The sequence below is a fragment of the Salmo salar genome, chromosome ssa25 (assembly GCF_905237065.1).
Source record: "Salmo salar chromosome ssa25, Ssal_v3.1, whole genome shotgun sequence".
In the NCBI taxonomy this organism is placed as follows: domain Eukaryota; kingdom Metazoa; phylum Chordata; class Actinopteri; order Salmoniformes; family Salmonidae; genus Salmo; species Salmo salar.
Window position 1 is genome coordinate 47,895,746 of NC_059466.1, and position 19,526 is coordinate 47,915,271.

Sequence of the window (19,526 nt, forward strand, 5' to 3'; positions counted from 1 at the left end):
GTGGAACTTGAGGTGCATTTCCTAACCTCCTGCCAAATGTATGACCATATTAGAGACACATATTTCCCTCATATTACACAGACCAATAAAGAATTTGTAAACAAATCCAATTTTGATAAACTCCCATATCTACTGTGTCACGGTTGTCGTCGGGAAAGGAGGACCAAAACGCAGCAGGAATGTGGATGCTCATATTGATATTTATTGAAACCAAGAAAACACCAAAATAATAAACGACGAAGAACTCATGAACAACCAAACAGTCTTGTAACGCTCACACACGCAAACAAACAAGAGACAATCTCCCACAAACACTAAACCAAACACATACCCATATATAGGACTCTCAATCAGAGGCAACGAGAAAGCACCTGCCTCCAATTGAGAGTCCAACCCCCTATTAACCTAAACATAGAAATACACTTACTAGACTAGACATAGAAATACATTAACAAAGAACAGTGCCCAAAAACCCCGGAATACATAAATCAAATACCCTCTACAAAAACACCACCCCGAACCACATAAAACAAATACCCTCTGCCACGTCCTGACCAAACTACAATAACAAATAACCCTTATACTGGTCAGGACGTGACATACTGGGTGAAATACCACAGTGTGCCATCACAGCAGCAAGATTTGTGACCTGTTGCCACAAGAAAAGGGCAACCAGTGAAGAACAAACACCGTTGTAAATACAACCCATATTTATGTTTATTTATTTTCCCATTTGTACTTTAACTATTTGCACAAAGTTACAGCACTGTACACAGACATAATAATATGATATTTGAAATGTCTCTATTCCTTTGGAAATTTTGTGAGTGTAATATTTACTGTTTACTTTTTATAAAAAATGACGTAAATGTTTACTTCACTTTTGTTAATTATCTATTTCACTTGCTTTGGCAATGTTAACATACTTTATGTTTCCCATGCCAATAAAGCCCTTTTAATTGAATTTAATAGAATTGAATTGAGGGAGAGAGAGAGAGAGAGGAAGAGAGAGAGGAAGGCAGCCAGAGAACCAGCAGCCAGTGCTATCTCATCCAGCAGCACAGGCCAGATTGATGGAAGACAAAGAGAAGGAGAGCAAAATGGAGAGATAGCAGAGAGGAGCAGAGCGAGAACACAGAGAGGGAGAGAGAGAGAGAGAGAGAGAGAGAGAGAGAGAGAGAGAGAGAGAGAGAGAGAGAGAGAGAGAGAGAGAGAGAGAACCTTGGCATGGAGAGCAGGTTAATGTTGGGCTGGATGGACAGTGTACTAGCAGAACAGGTAGATTGGTATCGAAGCACATTTCTATCACGCCGGTAAGGAATGAGCTTGCTCTCAAACGAAAAGGGCAGGGTGGATTGATCCCTAAGGATCGATAAAGATGAATGAAAACAGGACGGAGGAATGGGAGAGATGGACCACACAGACGGGAGCTACCTAGCAGCGTAGCTAGCACTGCAGGGTGGGGCTACATTGAAACAGTGGCATTCTGTTGGTTATACACACAGTAGAAAGTCATAGTTTACCTAATTTAAGTTACAGTTTCTGTAGTCCGTTGTTTCTATGGCATTACCTATACACAGTAAGATGGTAAGTTTTTCTATTATATTTCAGCAGTGGTTCCATTCCAGTCCCAGTGTCTGCTTCACTAACCTTTGGCACTGACCATTGTTAATATGCAAATTTTCCAAATGTCATCAGTATTACCAGTTTTAAGGAAATAAAAATCGGAGAAAAACAAGGAAGCACGTTCCTGATAAGACTTCGTCTAGGGTGCATATGTCATGTGGTTGAAAAACTGTCCGCTTGCATAGCAGTGTCAAAGACGACACATTACACAAACACTCACATTTTCTCAAGAGATGCTGAAAGAAATAAATCATATTTCTCCACTCCTGTTCCCGAGACAAAATTAACATTTGTTATATTATTTTACTGCAAGAAATGCAGAAATTCTGCAGGAGTTAATATTGTATTAAACTATATTATGTGAGAGGTTACAGGGATACAGTCCGTGTCTATATTTCAGTTACTGCTCCGTTTAAATGAGGAATATGATGTGTGGTCATGGACACGGGGACAGTCATGAGTTGGACATCAACGGGGCATGTCAACAGCTTATCCCAATAAGACGGTAATAGTGGTCATTGATAAAACTGTCATTACACTAATAGAGGGCTGTAAAATCATGTAATTTAATCAGGCTGCTAATGGGTTGGTGGGCATGAACATGTACGTGTGTGTAAGGGTGTCTGTGTGCTTGTGTGTGTGTGTGTGTGTGTGTGTGTGTGTGTGTGTGTGTGTGTGTGTGTGTGTGTGTGTGTGTGTGTGTGTGTGTGTGTGTGTGTGTGTGTGTGTGTGTGTGTGTCCCATTAGCGGTCCAATCATCAGACTGAATACAGGCCAGCAGTGGTCCTATCATCAGACTGAATACAGCCAGCAGTGGTCCTATCATCAGACTGAATACAGGCCAGCAGAGGTCCTATCATCAGACTGAATACATCCAGCAGTGGTCCTATCATCAGACTGAATACAGCCAGCAGTGGTCCTATCATCAGACTGAATACAGCCAGCAGTGGTCCTATCATCAGACTGAATACAGCCAGCAGTGGTCCTATCATCAGACTGAATACAGGCCAGCAGAGGTCCTATCATCAGACTGAATACAGCCAGCAGTGGTCCTATCATCAGACTGAATACAGACCAGCAGTGGTCCTATCATCAGACTGAATACAGACCAGCAGTGGTCCTATCATCAGACTGAATACAGCCAGCAGTGGTCCTATCATCAGACTGAATACAGGCCAGCAGAGGTCCTATCATCAGACTGAATACAGCCAGCAGTGGTCCTATCATCAGACTGAATACAGACCAGCAGTGGTCCTATCATCAGACTGAATACAGCCAGCAGTGGTCCTATCATCAGACTGAATACAGACCAGCAGTGGTCCTATCATCAGACTGAATACAGCCAGCAGTGGTCCTATCATCAGACTGAATACAGCCAGCAGTGGTCCTATCATCAGACTGAATACAGCCAGCAGTGGACCTATCATCAGACTGAATACAGACCAGCAGTGGTCCTATCATCAGACTGAATACAACCAGCACTGGTCCTATCATCGGACTGAATACAGGCCAGCAGTGGTCCTATCATCAGACTGAATACAGCCAGCAGTGGTCCTATCATCAGACTGAATACAGCCAGCAGTGGTCCTATCATCAGACTGAATACAGCCAGCAGTGGACCTATCATCAGACTGAATACAGACCAGCAGTGGTCCTATCATCAGACTGAATACATCCAGCAGTGGTCCTATCATCAGACTGAATACAACCAGCACTGGTCCTATCATCAGACTGAATACATCCAGCAGTGGTCCTGTCATCAGACTGAATACAGGCCAGCAGTGGTCCTATCATCAGACTGAGTACAGCCAGCAATGGTCCTATCATCAGACTAAATACAGCCAGCAGTGGTCCTATCATCAAACTGAATACAGACCAGCAGTGGTCCTATCATCAGACTCAATACAGCCAGCAGTGGTGCTTTCATCAGACTGAATACAGCCAGCAGTGGTCCTAACATCAAACTGAATACAGACCAGCAGTGGTCCTATCATCAGACTAAATACAGCCAGCAGTGGTCCTATCATCAGACTGAATACAGGCCAGCAGTGGTCCTATCATCAGACTGAATACAGACCAGCAGTGGTCCTATCATCAGACTGAATACAGACCAGCAGTGGTCCTATCATCAGACTGAATACAGCCAGCAGTGGTTCTATCATCAGACTCAATACAGCCAGCAGTGGTTCTATCATCAGACTCAATACAGCCAGCAGTGGTCCTATCATCAGACTGAATACAGCCAGCAGTGGTCCCATCATCAGACTGAATACAACCAGCAGTGGTCCTATCATCAGACTGAATACAACCAGCAGTGGTCCTATCATCAGACTGAATACAGACCAGCAGTGGTCCTATCATCAGACTGAATACAGCCAGCAGTGGTCCTATCATCAGACTGAATACAGCCAGCAGTGGTCCTATCATCAGACTGAATACAGCCAGCAGTGGTTCTATCACCAGACTAGACTCAAATTGCCTTTCGTTCTTCACCCCATAACATTCTTTTCTTTCCTCCTCTTTCTCCTCCTATTCCCTCCATGTCAGCCACCCTCTCCTGTTGTCTTAAACCCTTACCTCCCTCGTCTTCCCGCTCCTCTTATCCTCTTTTTTCCCTGTCTCTCTCCTCCCTTTCATGTATCCTCCACTCTCTCCTTCCTCTACCCTCCTCCCCCCCTCCTCTCCTCATCTCCCTCTCTCTCTCTCTCTCTCTCTATCTCCAGTAGGTTGTGTGAGAGCGCACGGTCGTCGTGGGCAGGTTGGTGTGTTTTTTGATAGGCTTGGATGAGAAGGGACTGTCCTCCAGACAGAACAGGATTATATTACCTGACCTTTTTGAAAAGCCATTCTGTTTCACATCCAGTACGGCATGGCAGGATAATAGCAATGTTAAACACAAACACAGAGACGAACTGATACAAACGCACACGCACACACACACAACCACAAACACACAGACACAGAGAGAGACAGACTGATACACACAGAGAGAGAGAGAGAGAGAGAGAGAGAGAGAGAGAAACAGACTGACACACACACAGAGAGAGAGAGAGAGAGAGAGAGAGAGAGAGAGAGAGAGAGAGAGAGAGAGAGAGAGAGAGAGAGAGAGAGAGAGAGAGAGAGAAAGAAAAACAGACTGACACACACACAGACAGAAACAGAGAGAGATTGTCAGTGTGCTGCTACAGTTAGCAGGCAGGGGAAAACACTGGGCCTTGAGAGATTAAGTAAATAGAGATACAAAAAGGTTGATTGAAAGGTATGCACTGACCAGATACAATGCTATTTCACAGTAAACTAATCATCAACTGGCTTATAAGGAGGGGCACTCAACACGTACATTTACATTTACATTTAAGTCATTTAGCAGACGCTCTTATCCAGAGCGACTTACAAATTGGTACAGCACTTACACAAATGACTGATGATTTGCTGAATTAAACTGGTAAGAAGAATCTTATGGCAGTTGTTTTGTTAGACTTCAGTGCAGCTTATGACATTATGGATCTTAGTCTGCTGCTGGAAAAACATATGTGGTTTAGGTTAACATACCCTGCTATACTGTGGATCAAGAGTCTAACGGAACACAGAAGTTATTATTTAATGGAAGCTTCTCCAATATAATCCAGGTAGAGTCAGGCATTCCCCAGGGCAGCTGTCTAGGCCCCTTACCTTTTCAAATATTTACTAATGACCACTGCAACTGAGTAAAGCCTATCTATCTACAGTGACTTCGGAAAGTATTCAGACCCCTTGACTTTTCCACATTTTGTTGTGTTACAGCCCTATTTTTTCATGGATGAAATATTTTTTTCCCCTCATCAATCTACACACAATACCCCATAATGACAAAGCAAAAACAGTTTAGAAATTTTTGCAAATGTATAAAAAAATAAATAATGAAATATCACATTTACATAAGTATTTCAACACTACTTTGTTGAAGCACCTTTGGTAGCTATTACAGCCTTGAGACCTCACAGGTATGACGCTACAAGTTTGGCAAACCTGTATTTGGGGAGTTTCTCCCATTCTTCTCTGCAGATCCTCTCAAGCTCTGTCAGATTGGATGGGGAGCGTCATTACACAGCTATTTTCAGGTCTCTCGAGAGATGTTTGATCGGGTTCAAGTCCGGGCTCTGGCAAGGCCACTCAAGGACATTCAGAGACTTGTCCCGAAGCCACTCTTGTGTGGTTTTGGCTGCGTGCTTAGGGTCGTTGTTCTGTTGGTGAAACTTCGCCCCAGTCTGAGGTCCTGAGTGCTCTGGAGTGCGAATATATCAAGGATCTCTCTGTACTTTGCTCTGTTCATCTATCCCTTGATTCTAACTAGTCTCCAAGTCTCTTCCGCTGAAAAACATCCCCACAGCATGATGCTGCCACCACCATGCTTCACCGTAGGGATGGTGACTGGTTTCCTCCCTCCAGATGTAACACTTGGCATTCATGCCAAAGAGTTCAATCTTGGTTTCATCAGACCAGAGAATCTTGTTAGTCATGGTCTGAGAGTCTTTAGGTGCCTTTTGGCAAACTCCAAGCAGACTGTCATGTGCCTTTAACTGAGGAGTGGCTTCTGTCTGGCCACTCTATCATAAATGCCTGATTGGTGGAGTGCTGCAGATATGGTTGTTCTTCTGGAAGGTTCTCTCATCTCCACAGAGAAACTATGGAGGTTCTTGGTCACTTCCCTGACCATGACCCTTCTTCCCCGATTGTGCAGTTTGGCCAGAAGCCAGCTCTAGGAAGAGTCTTGGTGGTTTCAAACTTCTTCCATTTAAGAATGATGGAAGCCACTGTGTTCTTGAGGAACTGCAGAAATGTTTGGTACCCTTCCCCAGATCTGTGCCTCGACACAATCCTGTCTCGGAGCTCTACGGACAATTCCTTCAACCTCATGGCTTGGTTTTTACTCTGACATGCACTGTAGGACCTTATATAGACAGGTTTGTCCAATCAAGTTGTAGAAACATCTCAAGGAGTATCAATGGAAACAGGATGCACCTGAACTCAATTTCGAATCTCATAGTAAAGGGTCTGAATACTTATGTAAATAAGGAATTTCATATTTTTTTATCTAAATTTGCAAACATTACTAAAAAACTATTTTCACTTTGTCATTATGGGGTATTGTGTGTAGATTGATTAGGAAAAATATAAATGTAATCAATTTTAGAACAAGGCTGTAACAAAACAAAATGTGGAAAAAAGGGAGAAGGAATCTGAATACTACGAATGAACTGTAACTATGACGATGACTCAACATTATACACGTCAGCTACCACAGCAAGTGAAATCATTGCAACACTTAACAAAGAGCTGCAATCAGTTTTAGAACTGTTGCCAAGTAATAAGCTGGTCCTACATATTTCAAAAACTAAAAGCATTGTACTGGAACAAATCATTCACTAAACCCTAATCCTCAACGAAATCCTGTAATGAATAATGTGGAAATTGAGCAAAGTGAGATGACTAAGCTGCTTGGTGGATTGTAAACTGTCATGGTCAAAACACAGTGATGCAATAGTAGGTAAGTATTAGGAGAGGTCTTTTCGAAATAAAACGCTGCCCTACGTCCTTTACAAGGTTATCAACAAATCAAGAACTACAGGCCCTAGTTTGGACTTGGACTACTGCCCAGTCATATCTTCGAGTGCCTCAAACATTTGACCCAGAACAGAGCAACACGGCTGGCCCTTAAATGTACACAGAGAGCTAATCATCAACGACGTTCATGTCAATCTCTCCTGGCTCAAAGTAGAGGAGAGATCGACTGCATCACTACTTGTTTTTGTGAGAAGCATTGACATTTTGAAAAATACCAGGATGTTTATTCAAATGATTAGCACACAGCTCAGACACCCATACATACCCCACAAGACATACCACCAGGGGTCTCTTCACAGTCCCCAAGTTCAGAACAGACTTCGGGAAACACAGAGTATTACACAGAGCCATGACTACAAGGAAATCCATTCCATATCAGGTAACTGATGCAAGCAGTGAAACGAGGCCACTCAGGTGAGAAAAAAGCCTCACCTTAATGTATAGTATTTTATTTTATTAAAGAAAAATGTGAATCGCATTTTTATTTGGCGTACCCCCGATGGCATTGCGCGTACCCCAGTTTGGGAATACATGCCCTAGTCTATACCTGGACACTTTCAAATGACAAGTAGAGAAAGAAGGGAGAGGGAGAAGGAGAGACAGAGGGGTAGAGAGAAAAAAAAGTAAAATGTAAGAAAGAGAAGATAGAAAACAAGATAGGGAGGGAGAGAGACATAAAGAGAGAGAAAAAAGAAAGAGGGAAAAAAGAATGGAATAGAGAGATGGACTGAATGACGGGCCACATGAGAGCTGTGATATTTGTGTTTAACCTATCAATGCTAATGATCATTCATTCATGGCTCCTCTCCATCAAACAGAAATCTGAGCTCTCCCTCCAGTCAGCATTTCATCAAAGCATCTGCTGAAGGTCCAGAGAGAAAGAGGGAGACAGAGGAAGAGACCGACAGATAGGGACAGGGTGAGGGAAAATAAAGAGAGAGGAAGAGAGGTATTCTCAGTACCAACACAGACACACACACTCTCTCTCTCGCTCTCTCTCTCTCTCTCTCTCTCTCTCCAGGATGAGGCTGGATATATGAAAGTATAACCTCCTACCTGGGGGCGCGAGAAGGCTCAGGTGCCTCCTGGGAGCACGAGCTGGAAAACAGACAGGTTTGACTCCGCGATATGACAGCCATAACAACAGCGGAGGAGAGGAGGGATGAAGAGAGGGATAAAAAGAGTAGAGTGGGGGGCAAAGTAAAGGATACATCCGTATGCCTCCTGTTCTGGAGCCAATGGCCAGGATCTTCTGGACTGGGTCGAATGCCAGGCAGGTGGGCTTGTAGGGGAAGCCATGGCGTACCGTCTGGAAGAGAAAACAAACAATAACATTACATTTTTACATTTACATTTACATTCACATTCAATAGACAGTTTCAAAGTATATAAAGGTGTTATTGAGTAGGAATCTGTATGCAGGAAACCTTTCTTTTCAAGTCAAATTACTTAAATATATTAGACTATTCATCATGGACAAAAATGCACAGGCACACACACAGACAAATAGACACAGGCACACACACACAGACAAATAGACACCTAAACATAGTCTGAAATAGGAGCGATGATTCAGGAGCACGAGATCCGCGTCATTGTAAATGATAATTTGTTCTTTATTGACACGCCTGGTCAAATAAAGGTCAAATAAAATATGAAGACCCATGACTTGATCAGAAAACGGAGAAAAAAAAGAAGGGGCTTCTAGAATGGATTAACAGCAAGAGAATCCACACTAAGGTTCTCTCCATGGTGCTGAAATATTCAGTGGTTCTTTCCACAGGAAACTTAGACAAACGTTCAAATCTGCATGGGTGCTGTCCACTAGCAGTGGTGCTGAAATCCACACTAGCACTGCCCAGGGTTTACAGTCGCTGCACAGAATCTATACTGATAATCATACCGGCGCTGTACAGACAGAGTGGTGCTGAAAAATGCATCAACGGCTTGGCTCTGTCCACTGTCTGTTTGCTGGTGAATTAAATACAGGCGACAACAACTGGGAATGGACAATAAAGCTGTGTCATCCACTGATCACCAAGGAGACCCAGACAGCTACATGTTACTTTCTGACCACCTAACAGACCCAGACAGCTACATGTTACTTACTGATCACCTAACAGACCCAGACAGCTACATGTTACTTTCTGATCACCAAGGAGACCCAGACAGCTACATGTTACTCACTGATCACCAAGGAGACCCAGACAGCTACATGTTACTTTCTGACCACCTAACAGACCCAGACATATTGTTTATTTCACTTTTGTTTATTATCTATTTCACTTGCTTTGGCAATGTAAACATATGTTTCCCATGCCAATAAAGCCTTTACCTTGAATTGAGAGATACAGAGACAGACACACAGAGGGGGGGGGGGGCTTAGACAGATTAGATAATTTTGTAACTTGTATGAGTGTAATTTTTTTACTGTTCACTTTGTGTATTTCACTTTTGTTTATCCATTTCACTTGCTTTGGCAATGTAAACATGTTTTCCATGACAATAAAGCCCCTTGAATTGAATTGAGGAAATCCTGCTCTGCCACACACACAGAGAGAGAGAGAGAGAGAGAGAGAGAGAGAGAGAGAGAGAGAGAGAGAGAGAATGGGCTGTTGGATAAATGTAGATAAACTTGAATTGTTATACAATATACTAGCCTCAACTTCAATCCAAGTAAAAATTCCATACCTAAAACCTTGATTTTGGGGAAAATGACCTGAATGGACTATTACTACCAAGGACTATCAAGAAAAAACGTCTAACAAGCCAAATACCTGCAGAAGGAACACAGCAGAACCTGGAAATACCATCCAACATGAAACTGAGTGAATCATGTTCAGTCTGAAACTACTTCTGAAGTCAAAAGGTAAAAGATAATAATCTCTAGGTCATGTTGTTATATAAAGCTTAATAAATAAGGCTACTAAGCTACCAAGCTGCTAGTACAGAACTGACCTGGCTGCAACTTCAAATAGCACCGAAGTGTGAAGTCAGAGGTGTTAAAATTCTTGAGTTTCACAGCCCCATTCCAACCCAAATGCAGAGGCCTTTGAAGCCCCCATGGCTTATCACTGTGGAGAGGTCATTACAATTTATTTAACCAGGTAGGCTAGTTGAGAACAAGTTCTCATTTGCAATTGCGACCTGGCCAAGATAAAGCATAGAAATTCAACACATACAACAACACAGATGTCACGTCTGTCGTAGGAAGAAGAGGACCAAGGTGCAGCATGTGTGTCGTTCAACATTTTTATTTACACTGTGAAACTATGCAATACATAAATAAATTGAAAGACAAAAAACACACCGTGACACAGAGGTGAAAACACACACACACACACACACACACACACACACACACACACACACACACACACACACACACACACACACACACACACACACACCTCAAAATTAATCTCCCACAAAACCCAGGAGGAAAAACCCCTACTTAAGTATGATCTCCAATTAGAGACAACGAGGACCAGCTGCCTCCAATTGGAGATCATCCCAAACAAAACAAACATTGAAATACAAAACTAGAACATGAACATAGAAATACAAAACATAGAAAAAACACCCCCTGTCACACCCTGACCTACTCTACCATAGAAAATAACATCTTACTATGGTCAGGACGTGACAACAGAGTTACACATGGAAGAAACAAAAAACACAGTCAATAATACAGTAGAACAAAAGAAAACAAAAAGTCTATATACAGTGAGTGCAAATGTGGTAAGTTAAGGCAATAAATAGGCCATGGTGGCAAAGTAATTACAATATAGCAATTAAACACTGGAATGGCAGATGTGCAGAAGATGAATGTGCAAGTAGAGATACTGGGGTGCAAAGGAGCAAGATAAATAAATAAATACAGTATGGGGATGAGGTAGGTAGATAGATGGGCTGTTTACAGATGGGATATGTACAGGTGCAGTGATCTGTGAGCTGCTCTGACAGCTGGTGCTTAAAGCTAGTGAGGGAGATATGAGTCTCCAGCTTCAGAGATTTTTGCAGTTCGTTCCAGTCATTGGCAGCAGAGAACTGGAAGGAAAGATGACCAAATGGAGGAATTGGCTTTGGGGGTGACCATTGAGATATACCTGCTGGAGTGCGTGCTACGAGTGGGTGCTGCTATGGTGACCAGTGAGCTGAGATAAGGCAGGGCTTCTCCTAGCAGAGACTTGTTGATAACCTGTAGCCAGTGGGTTTGGCGACGAGTATGAAGAGAGCACCAACCAACGAGAGCGTACAGGTCGCAATGGTGGGTAGTGTATGGGACTTTGGTGACAAAACGGATGGCACTGTGATAGACAATACAGTACCGCATTGATATTAAAAATAGCACGGCATGGAATAAGTACAAAAACAAACTCGTCAAGGACAATCTAGAGACACTATTTTCTGACTGCCACAAAGAGGAGAATGTTAGCAACTTAACTTTCCACAAAGACAATCACCTGGCATGACACAGTGCTATATTAACCAGACCATCCCCTGGCACAGTGCTAAATTAACCAGACCATCCCGTGGCATGACACAGTGCTATATTAACCAGACCATCCTTTGGCATGACACAGTGCTATATTAACCAGACCATCCCCTGGCACAGTGCTAAATTAACCAGACCATCCCCTGGCATGACACAGTGCTATATTAACCAGACCATCCCCTGGCATGGCACAGTGCTATATTAACCAGACCATCCCCTGGCATGGCACAGTGCTATATTAACCAGACCATCCCCTGGCATGACACAGTGCTATATTAACCAGACCATCCCCTGGCACAGTGCTATATTAACCAGACCATCCCCTGGCATGACAGTGCTATATTAACCAGACCATCCCCTGGCATGGCACAGTGCTATATTAACCAGACCATCCCCTGGCATGGCACAGTGCTATATTAACCAGACCATCCCCTGGCATGACACAGTGCTATATTAACCAGACCATCCCCTGGCACAGTGCTATATTAACCAGACCATCCCCTGGCATGACACAGTGCTATATTAACCAGACCATCCCCTGGCATGGCACAGTGCTATATTAACCAGACCATCCCCTGGCATGACACAGTGCTATATTAACCAGACCAACCCCTGGCACAGTGCTAAATTAACCAGACCATCCCCTGGCATGACACAGTGCTATATTAACACAGACCATCCCCTGGCATGGCACAGTGCTATATTAACACAGACCATCCCCTGGCACAGTGCTATATTAACCAGACCATCCCCTGGCATGACACAGTGCTATATTAACCAGACCATCCCCTGGCATGGCACAGTGCTATATTAACACAGACCATCCCCTGGCACAGTGCTATATTAACCAGACCATCCCCTGGCATGACAGTGCTATATTAACCAGACCATCCCCTGGCATGGCACAGTGCTATATTAACCAGACCATCCCCTGGCACAGTGCTATATTAACACAGACCATCCCCTGGCATGACACAGTGCTATATTAACCAGACCCTCCCCTGGCATGACACAGTGCTATTAGTGTACACTACCCCTATGTCAAGAGAGAGGGTATTGGCCCAGGCTGGAAACTCAGCAATGGTGCAGGGCATCCTCATGCAGATCCAGCAGGACTTTTACGGTATCAAAGAGAGAGCACAGCAGGTAAAAGCTCTCTCTCTGTGATGACTCCTCCATCCTGATTCTGAGTCTGATCATACCTCTTCAAACTGTCCTGTAGACGAGGATAGTCACCCCCACCAGCACTGAACACATCCAGGTCCCACAACTGCACTGCTCCTCCATCACTGAGAGGGATAAATTCACAGAGCTGGAGAGAGACATGGTGGAGCTCAGAGAGCTGGTCCACACAGGCTAGGGTCCATCAGCCACATCATAATTCACACGGGCACAAATGACCTGAGGGCCCAGCAGGAAAGGGTGGCCACAGCACTCAAGGGATTATTGAAAATTCTTCTTCCACTTTCCCCAACTAAAGTGCATATCTCCACTCTGCTACCACAAAAATATTTTCACCCTGCCACCACACCACGGGTGAATGCAAGCATTTTGCGAGACGGTGCCTCAAAACCTAATGTCTACCTGACCCACCTTGGACAGCCTTTACGACCAGGTCCACCTCTACAAGGCAGCAATCCCAACTTTTGCCAGGACTCTGAAGGACGTCACTCTCAACCGTAGCCCCAGCACCTCACACAGGAGCAACAGAGCAATGGACACCCCGCCCAGACCAGCGAGACACCCTCCCAGACCTTCAAGATTCCCAAAACGTCCATTGCAAATCCATCACCTACAGCGAAATGAACCTGGAGAAGAGTCCCCTGAGCAAGCTGGTCCTGGGGCTCTGTTCACAAACACAAGGAAAAGGAAAGGGAAAGGGGATTACCTAGTCAGTTGCACAACTGAATGCATTCAACCAAAACATGTCTTCCACATTTAACCCCTCTGAATAAGGCTGCCTTAATTAACATTCACGTCTTCTACACCCGTAGAACAGTTGGTTAACTGCCAGGCAGAAGGTAGCCTAGTGGTTAGAGTGTTGGGCCAGTAACCAAAAGGTTGCTGGATCAAATCCCTGAGCTGACAAGGCCCAGGACAGCAACACAATTAGATGTAACCAACCAAAACATGAAGAAACCAAAATAAAACATTTACAAAAAACAGAGCAAACTAGAATGCTATTTTGCCCTAAACAGAGAGTACACAGTGGCAGAATACCTGACCACTGTGACAGATGCTAAATTAAGGAAATCTTTGACTATGTACAGACTCAGTGAGCGTAGCCTTGCTATTGAGAAAGGCCGCCATAGGCAAACCTGCCTCTCAAAAGACAGGCTATGTGCACACTGCCTACAAAATGAGGTGGAAACTGAGCTACACTTCCTAACCTTGACAAATGTATGACCATATTAGCGACACATTTTTCCCTTAGATTTCACAGACCCACAAAGAATTCAAAAAACTAATCCAATTTTGATAAACTCCCATATCTATTGGGTGAAATACCACGGTGTGTCATCACAGCAGCAACATTTGTGACCTGTTGCCACAAGAAAAGGTCAACCAGTGAAGAACAAACACCATTGTAAATACAACCCATATTTATGCTTATTTATTTTCCCTTTTGTACCTGAACAATTTGCACATCATTACAACACTGTATATAGACATAATATGACATTTGAAATGTCTTTATTCTTTTTGAACTTTTGTGAGTGTAATGTTTACTGTTCATTTTTTATTGTTTATTTCACTTTTTTTTATCTACTTCACTTTCTTTGGCAATGTTAACATATATTTCCCATTGCCAATAAAGTCCCTTCTATAGAAATTGAAATGAAATTCAGAGAGAGAGATCATTCATCAGTGATAACTTTGACCTGAGGAATACATAAACACTAGCAGCCGCAAAGAAATACACGGTGAGTGTTAAATCAAATCAAATGTTTATTTGTCACATGTGTCGAATTCAACAGGTGTAGATCTTTACAGTGAAATGTTTACTTACAAGCCCCTTAACCAAAAATGCAGTTTTAAGAAAAATAAGTGTTAAGTAAAATATAAATAAGTTTAAAACCTGTTGGGGCTAGGGGGCAGTATTGAGAAATTTTGAAAAGAATATGTGCCCATTTTTAACTGCCTCCTACACCAACTCAGAAGCTAGGATATGCATATTATTAACACATTCGGATAGAAAACACTCTGAATTTTCTAAAACAGTTTGAATGGTGTCTGTAAGTATAACAAAACTCATATTGCAGGCAAAAACCTGTGAAAAATAGATTAAAAAAAAATGTGAATTTTGTGACTGTACTATTTAGTGTCATTGTTTTATAGATACCATAGTGAGAAAGGATTCATTTCGCAACTCCTACGGCATCCACTAGATGTCAACAATCTTTATAAAGTTGTTTGAAGCGTCTATGATAAACAGAGAGCAAATTAGAATGCATGGAAGTTGACATGTCGTCACTTCATTTTTTTGCGCCTGCGCATAAATCTGAGAAGCGTGAGTTTGTCATAATTGTTTATCTAGACATAGGATAGGTTGTGTGAAAATATTACTGATGTTTAACGTTAAAAATGGACCAAAAGATTAATGCTAAACAACATTTGACATGTTTGAACGAACGTAAATAGATTATTTACTAGGTTTTTTTAGCTTTTCGGCGTGATTTTACACCCCCCCACCACGTTTTGTGGGAGCATAATGAACGCAAACTACTTGGTGTTATTTGGACATAAATTATGAACTTTGTCAAAAGAAACCACATTTGTTCCGGACCTGGGATGCCTTCCGGACCTGGGATGCCTGTCTTCTGATGGAGATAATCAAAGGTAAGGGGATATTTACAATGTTATTATCGATATTAGATGATGCTAACTGTATAGCATAGCTTATTGTTCTTAGCATAGCACCCCGTTTATTGCAAAATGTGATTTCCCAGTAAAGTTATTTTGAGATCTGGCCATTCGGTAGCAATTACGAGATGATAATATATTATTCTTTGAATGACAATATTATAATTTACCAATGTTTTCGAATAGTAATTTTGTTATGTTCACCGGAAGCATTTCAGAGAAGAAAAAAATCTGAATTTCACGCTACTGTAAAATGCTGTTTTTGGATATAAATATGAACTTGATGGAACAAAAAATGCATGTATTGTATAACATAATGTCCTAGGAGTGTCATCTGATGGAGATTGTCAAAGGTTGGTGCATAATTTTAGCTGGTTTCTGCTTTTGGTGATGCCTGACCTTGAATTGAAATTGGATGTTTGTACTTTTGTGGCTATGTACTGTCCTAACATAATGTAACTTTATGCTTTTGCCGTAAAGCCTCTTTGAAAATCGAACAATGTGGTTAGATTAAGGAGATGTTTATCTTTTAAATTGTGTAAAATAGTTGATTGTTTGAGAAATTGAAATTATTAGATTTTTGATGTTTTGAATTTCCAGCCTTGTTAGCAATCCCGACTCGGGGTTCATTGCTAACCTGTAGCCCCAACAGGCTAAAAAAAAGTTAAAAAAAACATGTGTGTGTGGTATGTTTATGTGCGGCCCATGCTCCATTAATCACATACGTCCTAATGAATGACTCAGCCAATAGACTTTCATTTAGCGCTTGGTTTTATTGCCCACTATTAAAACCCATCCAGATTATCCAGCCCAAACCAAGTGGACTCGCCCTCTCAATTTACTTATCAACCACATCTCAATTCGCTTACAGTCAGTTTTCTGAAGGGAGGCAGCACTACGTGGATACACTGTAGAATATCAAACAATAGGTTCAGGAGTTCACTAATGATAGAAAAACTACAACAGCCAAGGCAGTCTATTGCTTGGCTTTTATTCAGTGGAACAGCTGAAAACATCTAACAAAAACGAGCATAAACGTGTCCTGAGTCTCCGTTCTGACTGTGTGTGTCCCTGATACCACAGTCTAAAAGGAAAGATGAAAACCTTTTGCAAGGATTTGATCGCACAGATAATTCACAGCACGTAGCTATCAAAAGAAGAGCAACATCACACGTTGAAGTGTTGGAGGAAGCAGCAGAGGTGATATTGTATTTGTTGAGATGAGCACATACACAATATATACAGCAGACAACCCTTCAAATTAGTGAATTCAGCTATTTCAGTCACACCCTTTGCTGACAGGGGTATAAAATCGAGCACACAGCCATGCAATCTCCAAAGACAAACATTGACAGTAGAATGGCCTTAATGAAGAGCTCAGTGACTTTCAACGTGGCACCGTCATAAGATGCCACCTTTCCAGCGTCAGTTTGTCAAATTTCTGCCCTGCTAGAGTTGCCCCGGTCAACTGTAAGTGCTGTCATTGTGAAGTGGAAACGTCTAGGAGCAACAAAGGCTCAGACGCGAAGTGATAGGCCACACAAGCTCACAGAACTGGACCGACGAGTACTGAAGCGCGTAGCATATAAATGTCCTTGGTTACGACACTCAATACCGAGTTCCAAACTGCCTCTGAAAGCAACGTCAGCACAAGAACTGTTTGTCGGGAGCTTCATTAAATGTGTTTCCATAGCCGAGCAGCCGCACAAAATCCTGAAATCACCATGCGCAAGATCAAAAGTCAACTGGAGTGGTGTAAAGCTGGCCGCCATTCAACCCTGGAGCAGTGAAAACACATTCTCTGGAGTGATTAATCACGCTTCACCATCTGGCAGTCCGATGGACGAATCTGAGTTTGGCTTCCTGCCCGAATGCATAGTGCCATCTGTAAAGTTTTAGTTGAGGAGGAATAATGGTCTGGGGCTGTCGTCATCCTGTTACAACATCTACTCTCTCTTTTCACTTTATTCTCCTCAGAGGGATCTTCAGGTGTCAAGTATCAAGCTACACCCATGTCTCTCTCGCCCCTCGTTTTCTATACCAGGCAGTGTCAGACCAAGGTCTGTAATTTCCCAATAATTCCCAAGCCATTCTCTGCTACTGTCCGTCAAGTAGTAACGAAGCATCGGGTCTTGGACTAACAGGCTCCCAGACAGCTTCTATCCCCATGCCATAAGACCGTTGAACAGCTGGCTACCCAGACTACCTACACTGCTTCTATTTTGCAATGACTCTATCCACACACTGACAGAATTATATCCACACACTGACAGAATTATATCCACACTGACAGAATTATATCCACACACTGGCAGAATTATATCCACACACTGACAGAATTATATCCACACACACTGACAGAAATATATTCACAAACTGACAGAATTATATCCACACTGACAGAATTATATCCACACACACTGACAGAATTATATCCACACACACTGACAGAATTATATCCACACACTGACAGAATTATATCCACACTGACAGAATTATATCCACACACACTGACAGAATTATATCCACACACACTGACAGAATTATATCCACACACACTGACAGAATTATATCCACACACTGACAGAATTATATCCACACTGACAGAATTATATCCACACACTGACAGAATTATATCCACACACTGACAGAATTATATCCACACACACTGACAGAATTATGTCCACACACTGACAGAATTTTATCCACACTGACAGAATTATATCCACACACACTGACAGAATTATATCCACACACTGACAGAATTATATCCACACACTGACAGAATTATATCCACACACACTGAGAGAATTATATCCACACACACTGACAGAATTATATCCACACACTGACAGAATTATATCCACACTGACAGAATTATATCCACACACTGAGAGAATTATATCCACACACACTGACAGAATTATATCCACACACTGACAGAATTATATCCACACACTGACAGAATTATTTCCACACACTGACAGAATTATATCCACACTGACAGAATTATATCCACACTCACTGACAGAATTATATCCACACACACTGACAGAATTATATCCACACTGACAGAATTATATCCACACACACTGACAGAATTATATCCACACTGACAGAATTATATCCACACACACTGACAGAATTATATCCACACACACTGACAGAATTATATCCACACACTGACAGAATTATATCCACACACTGACAGAATTATATCCACACACACTGACAGAATTATATCCACACACACTGACAGAGTTATATCCACACACTGACAGAATTATATCCACACACTGACAGAATTATATCCACACACACTGACAGAGTTATATCCACACACTGACAGAATTATATCTACACTGACAGAATTATATCCACACACACTGACAGAATTATATCCACACACACTGACAGAATTATATCCACACACTGACAGAATTATATCCACACACACTGACAGAATTATATCCACACACTGACAGAATTATATCCACACACACTGACACTTTCACCCTATTCTGAATGTGTCCAAACAGCATTGTTTTGACTCTATCCTCATGTCGTTCCCAGCTCCAGTGAACTACATGCCCTGATGGATCCAGAGCAGTTCATTGTCATTACCATTCTTCCTCCACTCAGCCTCCAACTGAGGACTTAATCATCTGCTTCTGGGAAACCATCAAATCAAACACTGTATCCAGACGTTTCTGGTGAAACCATCTAATCAAACACTGTATCCAGACATTTCTGGTGAAACCATCAAATCAAACACTGTATCCAGACGTTTCTGGTGAAACCATCTAATCAAACACTGTATCAAGACGTTTCTGGTGAAACCATCTAATCAAACACTGTATCCAGACGTTTCTGGTGAAACCATACAATAATATAATATGCCGTGCCTTCAGAAAGTATTCACACCCCTTATTCA

General features: G+C 42.3%; 1 protein-coding gene across 1 annotated transcript in view; it reads right to left on the bottom strand.

Moving 5' to 3' along the window:
• The window catches only part of LOC106586892 (syntaxin-binding protein 5-like), a 252,842-nt gene that overhangs the window by 210,560 nt on the left and 22,756 nt on the right, over positions 1-19,526 (bottom strand). The window contains exon 2 of the mRNA XM_014174622.2: positions 8,442-8,539. Within this exon, the coding sequence (XP_014030097.1) occupies positions 8,442-8,539 (98 nt within the window). The remainder of the gene's footprint in view (positions 1-8,441; positions 8,540-19,526) is intronic.